Below are 13812 nucleotides of genomic sequence, written 5' to 3'. Positions count from 1 at the left end.
GCCTACCTGGCCCTGCGCGTGGAACTGGAAGCATTTCCGAGAATGCCACCATAGAGGTCCTGGATTTCAGTCTCTTTCCTAGCAGCCTAAATTTGGCCTCCAGGACATCTCTCCTACCCTTCCCTATGTCATTGGTACCTACATGAAACACGACCACCGGCTCCTCCCCAGCACTACATATAAGTCTATCTAGATGCCTCAAGAGATTCGCAACCTTCGCACAAGGCAGGCAAGTGACCATACGGTTCTCCCGGTCATCACAAACCAAACTATCTATGTTTCTAATGATCGAATCACCGACTACTAACACCTGCCTCTTCCTAACTGGCATTCCCTCCCCCTGAGAGGTATCCTCAGTGCGAGAGGATACTGCAACATCCTCTGGGAGGAGGGTCCCAACTACGGGATGGTTTCCCTCTGCTCCCATTGAATGCTCTGTTCCCTTGAAACTTTCATCCTCCTTAAGAGCACTGGGGCTCTCAGACTGGAGGTGGGACAGTACTACAGTGTCCCGGAACGTCTCATCAACATATCTCTCTACCTCCCTTAGCTCCTCCAGTTTAGCCACCCCTGGCCTCCAAAGTCCGAACTCGGTCTCTGAGGGTCATGAGCTCCTTGCAGCGGGTGCACACATACGTCCCCCGCCCACAGGGCAGGTAATCATACATGTTACACTCGACACAATAAACAGGATAGCCCCCACTCTGCTGCTGGGCTTCTGTCTCCATTTTTCTAATGAATAAGTTTAAGTGTAAACTGGGATTCTTTTTAAACCTCTGGAATATAGATTATTATACGAGTTATGTTTTAAAGAAGATCAGAAGTCACTAGTGCCCTCTAACTTCCCTCTCCAAACTCCCTGTTAGCTGTTCCTGTTCGCAAGCTCCCTGGTCGCTGAGTCACAGGCTTATATAGCTCTGATAGCCCCTCCCCCTGACTGAGGCTCAGCGAATTAACAGAGGCTTCTAGATTTCAAACCTTTTAGAAGCTCCTTCAAACAAACCAACCAAACAGACAAACACAAGCTCAGCACACAGCAAATAACTCCCACACACAAACACACACTCCAGACAGCCACTTACCACAAGGGTCCCGTTTTTACTCCTCTTTTACCTGGAGAACTCCCTCTCCAAACTCCCTGTTAGCTGTTCCTGTTCTCAAAACTTTGAATGCATTTGATGCCTCATTTTATCAAATTACCTTACTCAGATTTTATATTTTGTGAGTAAAATTCTTGCTCCATGACTGTCAATGGCAAACACTGCATTAAAATATAGGGACCAGGAATTCACCACATTATTCTTATAGAAATTATAGTTTGAAGAAAATTAAGTTCATACTTCAAAGTGAGAAATCAAGCAAATAAGAAGAAATATTTTGCCATCCTTCCTCTAAACCCTTGTACTATAAATAACGGGGAGGTACCAGTAAGAAAAATATTTTTTCCATGTCCCTCACAAAAATCAGAACATCATCTAAAGATTTTTTTTTAATTCCAGGAAAGAAAAATTGAAAAGGGACACATTGGTTTCATTGGCTATTTGACCTTGTAACAAATATTAAGATGATATCATGAGCTTTCGTAGGCACAGCCCACTTCAAGTTCATGATACCATCTTCATGTTTTGTTAGTCTTTAAAGTGCTACCAGACTACTCTTTATTTTTTAAGTTTATCCTGTACAGACTAACTCAGCTACCCCCTGAAGCTTAACAAATATTAGTTAGGTTTCTTTGCTCATGTAAATATGCAAAATTTAATGTAGTTCTTTATAGAATAGATGAGTTTAAAGAATAGTTTATTTTTATTTGAAAGTTGTAATCCCCTTTAACATTATTGTCAGTGCAACTGAGAAATGAAATACATTTTGTTTTGGGCTTTTCAATGATTTGCAAACAAATCTGAAATAAATAGGATTTGGTCATATTAAGAATATTAAAAGGATTTGGTATGATTTCTCATTATTCATGTGACAAAAAAAGCTTGCCACAGATAATTATTGATTGGAAAAGTATGATGTTCAATTATGAACTGAAATTTGACCCTCTTTTTTCCTTCAAAGAGGAACTCCCAGAGTATGAGCCATAGTGAAGATAAGATCTGTACATGGCAATTTCATTTTCTGTGATGAAGATCATATCCCCTGGTCAGAAGAGAAAACAGCACAGCAAAAGCTTGATTGGGAAGCAAATGATGCATTCCTAAAAGGATTTTGTTTTTCAGCAACAGAGTAATAGACTACAAGTCAATAGCTACCTGAATAAGAGAATCTAAATTTAGTGGACAACAAATTGATTCCTCAAAGCTTTTAATCTTATTCTCTTTCCTCTGTTCCCCTACCTTCTCATGAAGTGATGAGTGAGACAGGAAAATAAGAGAACTAACACTGACAGGGTTGAATTATGACTGAAATATTGGATAGCGGGTATAATCTGAATTCTGAGCCCACCAACAATTCTCTGGTTGTTTAGGAGCTTTTTACAGAATGTATTCAAGCAGCAATATTATTGGAATCCTGTACTGTTGAAGAAATTTAAACAACAAAATTGATCCAATTTGTTGCAGGTCTGCATTTCATGTTGGATGCTCAACTTACCTTAGCAAGGAAAATAACAAAGATGACATGGCCTGTTTTTATTTTGTGCTGATCAAAATGACTGGATTTCCTTGTATAAGAAGGGAAACATAAATCACCCTACTGAATCAATCATGGTGAACTCGTGAATTTCAGGTGGCAAAAATGAGAAAGCTAGACTTTTTTTTGTCTAACATATTAAAAGCACACTGCACTTGGCCTCAGTCATTGGTGTATCTATGAATTATGGCACCATCATTTCTCGAAAAGCTCAACTGTTCTGTGTGTGAGAACATCAGATCATTTGATAAGATTTGCACTGGCATAATTGTACTACATTTCTTTTCATATAAGTTTTGAACAAAAGTTGTTTGCTGTTCCGTACCTTTCAAGGCAGGGCAGTGTATATTACTGTTCATACAATCTGGCAAGTGCCCTGGGATGAAAGACATCAGAAACAGATGGGGGGGTGATATTGTGCTCAAAAACAGTGAATGATCCCACAACAATCAGATGTTTCTGCTAAAATGATCAAGTAGGCAACAGTTAGCAATATTCATTTAAAGTATTATTGTACTTAAGAACTAATAGTCCCTACCTAGCACAAAAAGGCTAGGGCCCAATGCAAGCACAAACAAAATACTAACGTGTAGACACTCATACCAAAGCTGAAAATGCATCTATATTGCCCAGTCCTTTTGGTAGCATCTAGAATACATACACTGCACACACCCTTTCATGAATTTAAATTCCAGTGTATATGATAAGGAGCTGCTTAGGCAGTACAGAAATCATTGAAAAGCACCAGCATCTCCCTACTGTAAGAGTCTTTCTGTGCAGCAAGAAAAGGCTCTCCTCACTCCCTGAGGCAGGGAAAGCTCCAGCTGTGAGATGCTGATCTTTTCTGTGCTGCCTCCCACTTAGCAGAGCCTTTCACTGACATATGTTGCAGAATAGACCAGTCTGCTGCTCATTGTGTCCCATAGCTATGCATACCCTGCATGCAGCTGCAAGAGGTATGCCATGTAGATACAGTCTCAGTTAGAGTGAAGAATGATTAAAAATAAAATGCAGTGTTGGGAAATGCAAGGTAATATGCATTGGAAGGAATAATATAAACAAATCACAATACAAATAATTGGTTTCACATCAACAGTACTCACCCAGGGAAAGGACCTAGGTACCAATTTGGGGAGCTATCTATGCTCAGTGCACAACAGTACTCTAAAAAGTGCACAAAATGTTAAGATGCATAAGAAACTGGATAGACGATAATGCTGATAATGGTTTAACACCACTATGTAAGCTGATGCGATGCCCTCACTTTGCAATAGTGTATTCAAGTTCTGGTCACCCTAGCTCATAACAGAATTAGTGGACAAAGAGGGTGTTCCCAGATGGACAAAAATATTCAGAGATATAGAACAACTTCCATCAGTAACTGAATATTACTGCTAGTACTGAGTTTAGTATCAGGAATATTTAGTTCAAAGACGAATAACAGAGGCATGCACAAATGATTAGTAAAGAGACGTTAATTGATCATTCCTATTTACCAACCTCATAATAAAAGAACAAGAAGATATTAATTAATTTAAATCTAATTTAAAACTACCCAAAGCATCCATATTCAGACATGACACACATTCAGCCACTATTTCCTCCACATTCTGAGTCTTGCAAATACAAAGTAGGATGGACAGGTCACAGGACAAGCTGTGATATTTCATTTACAGAGGTACATGAATACCTAGTGGGTCTCCAAGGACACAGCAGATATATAGACCTGCTGTTACTAAAGCTCCCATACATTGTATAGGTTGAACCTCTCTAGTCCAGAACTCTGTGGTCTGGAAATATCCATGGTCCAGAATGATTTTAGTTAGCTGGATGGCCACTTTTCATGGATGTGACCAAGTTTTCTGTGGTCCCAGAAAGTTTGTTTACAGCTACCAATCCTGGCTCTCAGTGTTCTGTGCTGCTATTTAGCTCTAATTTACCCCTAAATGTCTTCTAAGAGCTCATAAGCAGTGGAAGTATTGGTAGTGCTGCTAGATAATATTGATCTCCCGTGGTCTGGAAAATTATCTCGTTCGGAACTGGTCAGGTCCCAAGCATGCCATACCACAGAGGTTCAACCTGTAGTTACTTAACTTCAGTGTAAACAGTTTCAGAGGGGTAGGGATGTGAGTCTATAACTTTAAAAACAATGAGCAGTCATGTGACACCTTAGAAACTAACAAATATATTAGATCATAAGCTTTTGTGGGTAAAATGCATGTCATCAGATGAGTTGGAGTGGAAATTACAGAATCTAGGATATTGTGGAGGCAGGAAAAGGGAATAAGGGAATTTGTGTGCAGCCATCTTGGTCTTGTTAACAAGAGAGCAAGAGTCAGGCTAAGTATGTGGCCTGACAACGCGAGATCTGTAATTAGACGCTGCCTTTGCCTCTCGCCTCCATACGGAGATAAGGATAGAATGTTGACTCTGGCAGGGACCTTGAGATAAGGAGCATCTGGGTGGAACTAAATAACTGTTAGCCATTGGTGTTTGTAATGGGAAGGAGACTAATTGTTATTGTTATTATATCTAATAGACAGTATATAAACTGCTTCATAATTGCTTGTATTCGAAGATCTGCCTCGGAGGGGGGGGGGGCTTCCCCCCGTCCGAACCAGTTTTTCCCTTGCTGCAGCTCGTAATAAAACTGCCTCTCGCTACTTGTTGCTTACAAACTCAGAGTGAGGACAATGTTTTCTTCCACAATATATATAACAGCAAAAGCTGTTACCAGTCAATTTTAGGATCAATGTTAATGAAGATCATTAAGTCAGGCTGGATGTGTCCCATACGTAGTATTTTATGTGGAAATGTGAGTATCAAAGGCAAGGGAAATTGCCTTGGTAGTGCAGTAAACAGCTAGGCTACGTCTAGACTGGCCACATAAGACGGAATAGGCATGCAAGTAGGAATAAGAGATCCTCCGGAAAAGGGCTTTATTCCGGAGGATCGCACCAGTCTAGACGCTCTTTTCTGGCTTTTCCTCAAGCCGGAAAAAAGTGGCGGCCATGTTTATTTAAATCCCGCGGGGGATATTTAAATCCCCCGTGGATTTCCCTATTCTGACTTGTCTGCTTTGCATGCCTATTCCGTCTTATGTGGCCAGTCTAGACGTAGCCTTAATATCTTAGGTTGAATAAAGCCCAAAAGCAGTCAGGAATGAAACCCCATGCTTTGGAAATCCCTAGCTTCTGACTGCAAGAGGCTGGGAATGGATCACTTGATAAATACTCATTCTGTTCATTCCCTTTGAAGAACCTGGCATTGTCCACTGTCTGAAGACAGAGTACTGAGCTAGATGGATTGCTGGATCTGACCCAAGAAGGCTTTTCTTATGAGCTTTAAATATCTGAGTGTAGTCTTCCTGAAACCATACTATAAATCTTGATGAGCTTTTGCTCAGGACTGATACTTCTTATAGCTAATAATGAAGATGGCCACTCTGGTGACATAAAATAACAAAATAACAGAAATTGTCAGATAAGATCAAAGTTGAGGTACAATTGGTTCAGTATTCTGTATTCAGCAGTGGACAGAACCAGGTATTTCAGAGGATGGTGTGAGAACCCCACAGTATGTCAGTTGCTTTAATTTAAAACTGATTTAAATAACCAATTTTAATCATGATTACATTAGAAAGCAGGAATACTTTATTTGAATTATCAATTTTAATTTTTCTTTGTGTTTGTATTTTTTAGTTATCCTCCTAAAGAAAGGCTGATTCTCACTTACTCATACAATTTGATACCTCTTTTTACTAATGAGAATACACTAGGATACATTTCTTATTAACCAGATTTTTTTTTAACCTCGTGAATATTATCAAGCTGCATATGGACAGAAATTGGAATTCAAGTCAAATGATAAAATCAGCATTTTAAAATAATGTTATTAGTTAAATAAAAATGCATTGGATATATGAGGAAAAAAAAGTGAATCAAAATATGTTCTGCATTTAAAATTATCCAATTTTTTAACAAAACAGTTATTTTATGTACTTAGTCAATTGAACTGATGGTTTCCATCACTGTATTTTTCAGGACTTTAGGACTAGTAAACATCATCCTTTTAAACCTTACTTTTCTTCATAGATCGGAAAAGGAAAACAGACTTATTTGCTTATTCAACACTAACGATCTTTTTCACTTTGAATGAACTAGCCATTGAAGTCCACTAATTGAATAGACTGGAATAAAGAAAATGCACTCCCTGCATCTTCAGAGGAGGTTACTATTGCCAAAACTGGTTTAGCACTTTAATAAGGTCTGGTCCCAGGTGTTTACCCAGTGACTTTATATTCAGTGATTTAATTTTCTTTAAAACACTGCCATTAAACATTCAGATAAATAAATAAGTAAATAAATACATACATACATACACACATACACAAATGATATTTTATAGTCAATGTAAGTCTTAGAAAGATCACAAAATTAGTATTTAATTTTAATAGTTTTTTTAAAGAAAAAAGTTTAAATAAAAACTAAAATAATATATTTCTGCCCCTGACATTAGGCCTAACATTGACCCCATTTTGTTAAAGATAGGTTTAAGCCCAGAAGCAGGCTTCAAATCCATTCTGCATCTTTTCTCATGAATTAAGACAACATTGGATATTCTTAGTATCCATATCAATGTCCAATCATAAGTGTTGAGTTATAAATGATTTGCCTTAAAAATGTATTTGACAATGAATTCTACAGTTTAAATAGGCACTGTGTGAAAAAGTTAATGTCCTTTATTATTCTATTATAAATCACAGCAGTCGTAACTGTGGGCTAAGAATAGCTCAGGTTTGCTCCCCAGAGTCCTATCCAGGGCCTCCGATGATCCTCAGATGGAACCTAACTGCATACCCAGCCTTGCTTCTTATCCCAGGGCAGGACCGGACTCAGCCCATAACCCCAACCAGGTTACTCCCTTCACTTTAAATGGTTCTTTCTTGAGTATACACATAGTTTCCCTGAAGAGCCATGACTTTTACTAAATTTACCATGACTCTGACTTTTGTTAAAAAAAATTCCATGACAAAACTATAGACCCAATAATCGTATATACTTTTATCATGTTCCCTCCTATTCACCTTCCCACTTCTCTATGGGTATGTCTACATTGCATTCCTTTTTCAAGAGAGGAATGCAAATGCAACTGAGTGAAATTGCAAATGAAGCACGGATTTGAATTTCCTATGCTTCATTTGCATAATCGCATTCGGCCACTACTTTGAAATACCCTATTCTGAGATAAAAAATGTCATGTAGATGCGGTTATTTTGAAAGAAACCCCTTCTTTTAAAATAACCATTAAACCTCATTTTTTAAGGAGTAAGGGTTGTTTCAGATATGAATGGCCTACGCAATCATTGTTCAAAGGATGAAGTCAGAGAATATGTAAAAGAATGCAAATGAAACAGATTAGACAAGGTGTGATGGGGCAAATCAGCCCCACACTGAACTCACAGGGTTTAGCTGGGTTACCCTACCTCTAAAGGAGCCCTGCCCCCACAACTCTGTTGGCTATGCCCAATTTGTAGCCCACCTATAAAATCCTGTGGAGAAGCTCAGTCTGGGCTGAATGCAGTAGGAGAAGGACCTCAGAGGAGAGCTCCTGACTAGCACCAGCCAGCTGTCTGGAGAGGAGACAGCAGAGTGAGCTGGGACATCTCCACTGCTGCCTACATGGGAGAAACAGCTCCCGGGGAATAAGAGGGCCCTGTGAACACGTGGGAAGAGACCCTGTCAGACCAGATAGGAAGTGGCCCAGGGAGGGTACAAGAGCAGCCTCTTCCACCCCGGGAACCTCCGTGCATTTCGGATGGATTCCCTGCCGAGGGAGTGGTGGGCCATCCTGCCACTCACTGGGCCCTGGGCTGGGACTCGGTGGAGTAGGGTGGGCCCAGGTCCCCCTGCCAGGGGTGCCACTCCTTCCTCTCCCAGCAACTTGCTGTCACACACCCTCCAGCCTTGCCTTAAAAGGCCAACCAGCATCTGGGAATAGAGAGTCAGGCTGGTGAGCCCTGCATTAAAGAGACAGTCACCACCTGTGTATAGAGACTCAGGCCAGTAGGCCCTGTGTTAAAGAAATAGTCACCGACTGGGTACAGCGACTCGGGTCAGTGGGCCCTGTGTTAAAGGGACAGTCACCAGCTGTGCATAGAGACTCAGGCCAGTGGGCCCTGTGTTAAAGGAACAGTTGTCAGCTTTGTATAGAAACCCGGATCCGTGGGCCCTGTGTTAGAGGGACAGCCACTGACCAGATATAGAGACTCAGGTCAGAAGGCCCTGGGTTAAAGCAACAGTCACCGGTTTTACCTTTGGGACTCCAGCCAGTGGGCCAGTGAGCCCTGTTTTAAAGGGCCGACCCATGACTGTACATTGAGACATGGGATCCTAGCCCCATCCTCCAGAGGGGGCAGGCAAGGTCACCCCATGACACAAAGCTTACTTATTTATTTTGATGCAGTTTCTAAAGGTCTTAAATTATATGCTGAAATCACACTGATTTTCATTTGAATTGCTTCAAATATAAAAGTCTGAGTTTGCACTTTGACAATCACATGGCTAAAATTAGAATTTTTGCATATAAAATCTTCAGATCCACAACCCCTCCTCCCCACAAACACCTCACATGTAGACATAAATCTCATGTGTATTGCTACTCTCTGGAGTCAGGATAGGAAAAATGACAAATTTTTGCAAATATTTCTGTCAACAGCTTGGGAGACTTGAATAGTTTTTCCACATTAGAAACAATTATACAGATAATATCATGAATGGTACTATGGTAAATATTCCCATGCTTGCTTCACACATGTAATTTTTAATCTTCCCCCTACCCTATTTGCTGGATAACTTATATTTTACAGTATAGCAGAAGATCAGTGGTGCTCACTCTCTCTCTCATACACTCAGGCTGTGTCTAGACTGGCCATTTTTTCCGGAAAAGCAATTGCTTTTCCGTAAAAACTTGCCAGCTGTCTACACTGGCCTCTTGAATTTCCGGAAAAGCACTGACCATCTCATGTAAGATTGTCAGTGCTTTTGCAGAAATACTATGCTGCTCCCATTTGGGCAAAAGTCTTTTTCCGAAAAACTTTGGCGCAAAAGGGCCAGTGTAGACAGCAGAGATTTGTTTTCCGCAAAAAAGCCCCGATTGCGAAAATGGCGATCAGGGCTTTTTTTGCGGAAAAACTCATCTAGATTGGCCATGGATGCTTTTCCACAAAAAGTGCTTTTGTGGAAAAGCGTCCTGCCAATCTAGATGTGCTTTTCCGAAAATGCTTTTAACGGAATACTTTTCCATTAAAAGCATTTCCGGAAAATAATGCCAGTGTAGACGTAGCCTCACACTTTACTCCATTATTCAAGCTCTGATATTAATTTCTATTTCTACCAAAAAATAATAAATTTATTTCCAAGAGCTCAGATTTGAGCAACTAGAATTTACAGATCAGGAGCAAATTAAAAACCTAAATATCTGGCAACGAAAAGAAGAATGAAGCTCATGGACAAAATGGCTGTTCATTTCTTATTGAATCAGGGACGTAATATGGATAAAATGTATCACATCAGAATGCAAAAGACACCAATGTGCCAGAAAGGTGGGTAGACAGGGAAGCCCAGAAATACATCATCATAAAAAAATTAATTGACATATTTAAAAAATGCAATTTATGTCATTAATTATTACAACTGACTGAATCACCTACAAGTAATAATCAATTTGATACATTTCATGTCTTTCTGCTTGGAGAATCTCCATGAAATGAGAGAAAATTCCTATTTTCTATTCCTTTTTTGTAATTGGTACTATCTCAGAGTGCTTAATTCACGAAAGAAGATGAGATTAATTCTGTCAAAGCTGTGAAACATCTCAATAGCAGTAACCATAATCTCAGTTTCTAATGCTGATGAATTTAGTAAACAATGGGAGAAACCAGAAGGTTTACTTTTAAAAAAATGTTGGGTTTTTTTCAACATAATGAAGGGAAACAAAAGCCATCTATGGGAGGAGCCATCTGTGGGAGGAAATAGTCATTAAAATCAACCCACACTGTGTGGGAAGACTATTCCTTCAGAAACACAAAACACAAAGGTTGATTATAAGATAATTCACACTTAATTTGCAGCTTTGTCCTCTCTAATCCTTTCCTCCTTCCTCTCTTTCACACACACACAGACAGACACAGACACACTTTAATTCTCAGGAAAATTAAGTTGAAGGACTGTAGGTATTTTTTCTGATGTGTTTAAGCAATAGCTGCTAATTTATTCTGTCTTTAGAGGTCTGCGAAGGAATGATTGGGTTATCTTAAATTCCATCTGAGAGAAAAAGTAGATCAGCTAATGTCTTTGATTTAACAAACTTCTGTTGGTGAGAGAAAAGCTTGAGACCTTACAGAGAGCTCATCTGTACGCTGAAAACCTTGTGTCTCTCTGAAACAGAAGTTGGTCCAATAAAAGATATTACCTCACCTACCTTTTCTCTCTAATACTTTGGGACCGGAATTTGGCTTAAATACCACCTGTCATATGAGAAAAATCTTTGCTCCTCATGCCCCCATACACATACTCAATGCTATCCATCCCACAGGAAGAAATATGCTAAAGGGAAAATGAAATGTAAGGTGCCTGTGGGTGCATTACATCAATTACTCATTGATTTTTCTAATTGCCTATGCTAAAAAAAGTTTATGTATGCTTAACTTTATGCATAGGAGTAGTCTGGGACTCTACATATATATCTGCTCAGCAGAATCAGGGCCTTGATTCACCAAATGTTAATTCTGGAATAATTCAAAACTGTATTCAATTAATATTCTTTATAGCAACCACAAACCTACATAAAAATCTACTTTAAACTATCATACCAATGATATTATAAAAAAAATAATCCTTCATCAAAGACGTTATTTGCACATTACTCTCTTTAAACAATAAAGTTACTCCTTCATTTCCTACAAGATTAAAAAAATATAGGTATGAAATCCTGGACCCATAAATTAACCTGGACCCATAAATCAATGTGAGTTTTTCATTGATTTCTGGGGAGTGAAAGTTTTTCCTTTATTGTTGAGGCCAATATCTTCCAATCTGAATGCTTAAAATTAGACACTTAAAAAAGTGTTAATATTGTTTGAAATAATATGAAGACAAATTCACTGGGATTGAGAGGCCTCTTTAAATCTAAAAATCGGGATATTCATTCTTTTTATTTATATTGATATAAACGTAAAAAAAGTTGACATGAGTTCTAGGTACCCTAACAACAAACAACTTTACAACCTCCATATGGATGCCACGTAGGAGCTTAAATAAGAACATAACATAAGAACATAAGAAAGGCCATACTGGGTCAGACCAAAGGTCCATCTAGCCCAGTATCCTGTCTGCCAACAGTGGCCAGCACCAGGTGCCCCAGAGAGGGTGGACCGAAGACAATGATCAAGCAATTTGTCTCCTGTCATCGCTCTCCAGCCTCTGACAAACAGAGGCCAGGGACACCAATTCTATTCCCTGGCTAATAGCCTTTTATGGACCTAACCTCCATGAAATTATCTAGCTTCTCTTTAAACTCTGTTATAGTCCTAGTCTTCACAGCCTCCTCTGGCAAGGAGTTCCACAGGTTGACTACATGCTGTGTGAAGAAGAAATATTAGCTTAAGCACTTATTTGGCATCCAAGTTGAAAAATGTTGGCCTACATTTTTATTTCTATTCCTAGTCACCAGTATGGAACAAAGAATCATCATCTTCTAACCATTAAAATACCTATCATCTCTAAGAATTGTCTGTGAAGTTGATATGCCAGTAAAAATATAGAATTTAAATTTTAAAAAAGCAATAAAAAGAAGATAAAAGGAAAAAATAAAAAGTACTCTGAAAATTAAGAAGTATGTTACCATGCTTATCTTTGCTATAGATCTGCAACTCCATGGACAATGACTACACGTACAAGCAAATGAAAGCAGCTGACCACGTACCCACACACCTTGGCAGAGGTGCACTCCATACACGTCGGCCACCACCAAGACAGATAATCTCCAAAGCTCCTTCTAGACGGTATCCAGATGAACAAGAGAATGTCAGAGTATCACCGACTCCAAAATTAAATCCTATTCTATTCCCAAATTGTGGAATCCCAGGATCCTCACAAGGTTCAAGATTATATTCTAGAAATAAACAAGCAAACAAAAACTATTTTCTATGTGACAATAACTGTAATTGTTTTCTCTTTACCCACCTTATTTTTTGCTGTACACACCATTATTTTGCACACATTTCCACCAGACCAACAATTTAGTCTTAGGAAGCAAACACAAAATGTATTCACATATAATAAATAGGTGATTTAGCTATAGTCTGAAAATTAAACCAATAAATGTTCACAAAATCTGAGAGATGTCTAAAACAACACACATTACCATTCTTATAAGAGCCATAAATGACTCAGACACATAAAACAAACTGTACAACATGACCAATTTCCTAATGAACCCATTGGGAATATTACTACTTGAAATTGGAATTGTTCCATTTTTCTTTCAACCTCTATAACCTACTTTATAATTTACTGTCTTTTTTGTTTTCTTAAAATGTTTACTATAAATGTCTCAACAGAGATATAAGATGTTTGTTTTTTAAGGTACAATAGAATCAATTGTGTTATTTTACAAAACACGTTATTTCAAATAGTTTTGGACCTCTCTTTTTCACAAAAATTTTAATTTTCTACAGTTTGCACAAATAGCTCATTTCATGCCCTTACCAGAGAAAGTAATGTTAAATCCTTCATATGATATTGAAAAATCTGAAATAAAGCGCAACTGAGCCCTGAAATTTCCATAGAGGCCGGCATTGATTGCTGTAGGAAGTTCTGATCCAGTCAGGCGTGCTAGTGGCTGAGTGAAACTGCCATTCTCTGTAATTAGTAAATAGTCATGATGGTCTTCCAAATGAAAGGTGTGAAAAGTGAACTGCACGCCTGTTAGAAAGAAATAGAGTTACATATCAAAGCATTAATATGAATGTGAATATATCTCTGCTTAAATCTGTGCATTTCATTATGGATGCTGGTTCAGACAATTAAAAAGAAAGAACGAAAGAAAACACAAACACTATGAGAAAACACAAGGACCAAATAGGTAGGCATCCAAATGGTTACATTTAAGTTTGAA

The 13812-nt window shown here is 38.6% G+C and overlaps 1 protein-coding gene across 3 annotated transcripts in view; it reads right to left on the bottom strand.

Annotated features, from left to right (window-relative positions):
* The window catches only part of CSMD3 (CUB and Sushi multiple domains 3), a 1183531-nt gene that overhangs the window by 431823 nt on the left and 737896 nt on the right, over nt 1–13812 (bottom strand). For all 3 annotated transcript variants that reach the window (XM_075920204.1, XM_075920205.1, XM_075920206.1), the window contains 2 exons: nt 13404–13619; nt 12619–12807 (listed from right to left, as the gene is read on the bottom strand). In XM_075920204.1, the coding sequence (XP_075776319.1) occupies nt 12619–12807; nt 13404–13619 (405 nt within the window). The remainder of the gene's footprint in view (nt 1–12618; nt 12808–13403; nt 13620–13812) is intronic.

Source organism: Pelodiscus sinensis, chromosome 2 (genome assembly GCF_049634645.1).
Source record: "Pelodiscus sinensis isolate JC-2024 chromosome 2, ASM4963464v1, whole genome shotgun sequence".
Classification (NCBI taxonomy): domain Eukaryota; kingdom Metazoa; phylum Chordata; order Testudines; family Trionychidae; genus Pelodiscus; species Pelodiscus sinensis.
This window is presented reverse-complemented; position numbering and strand designations above follow the sequence as displayed.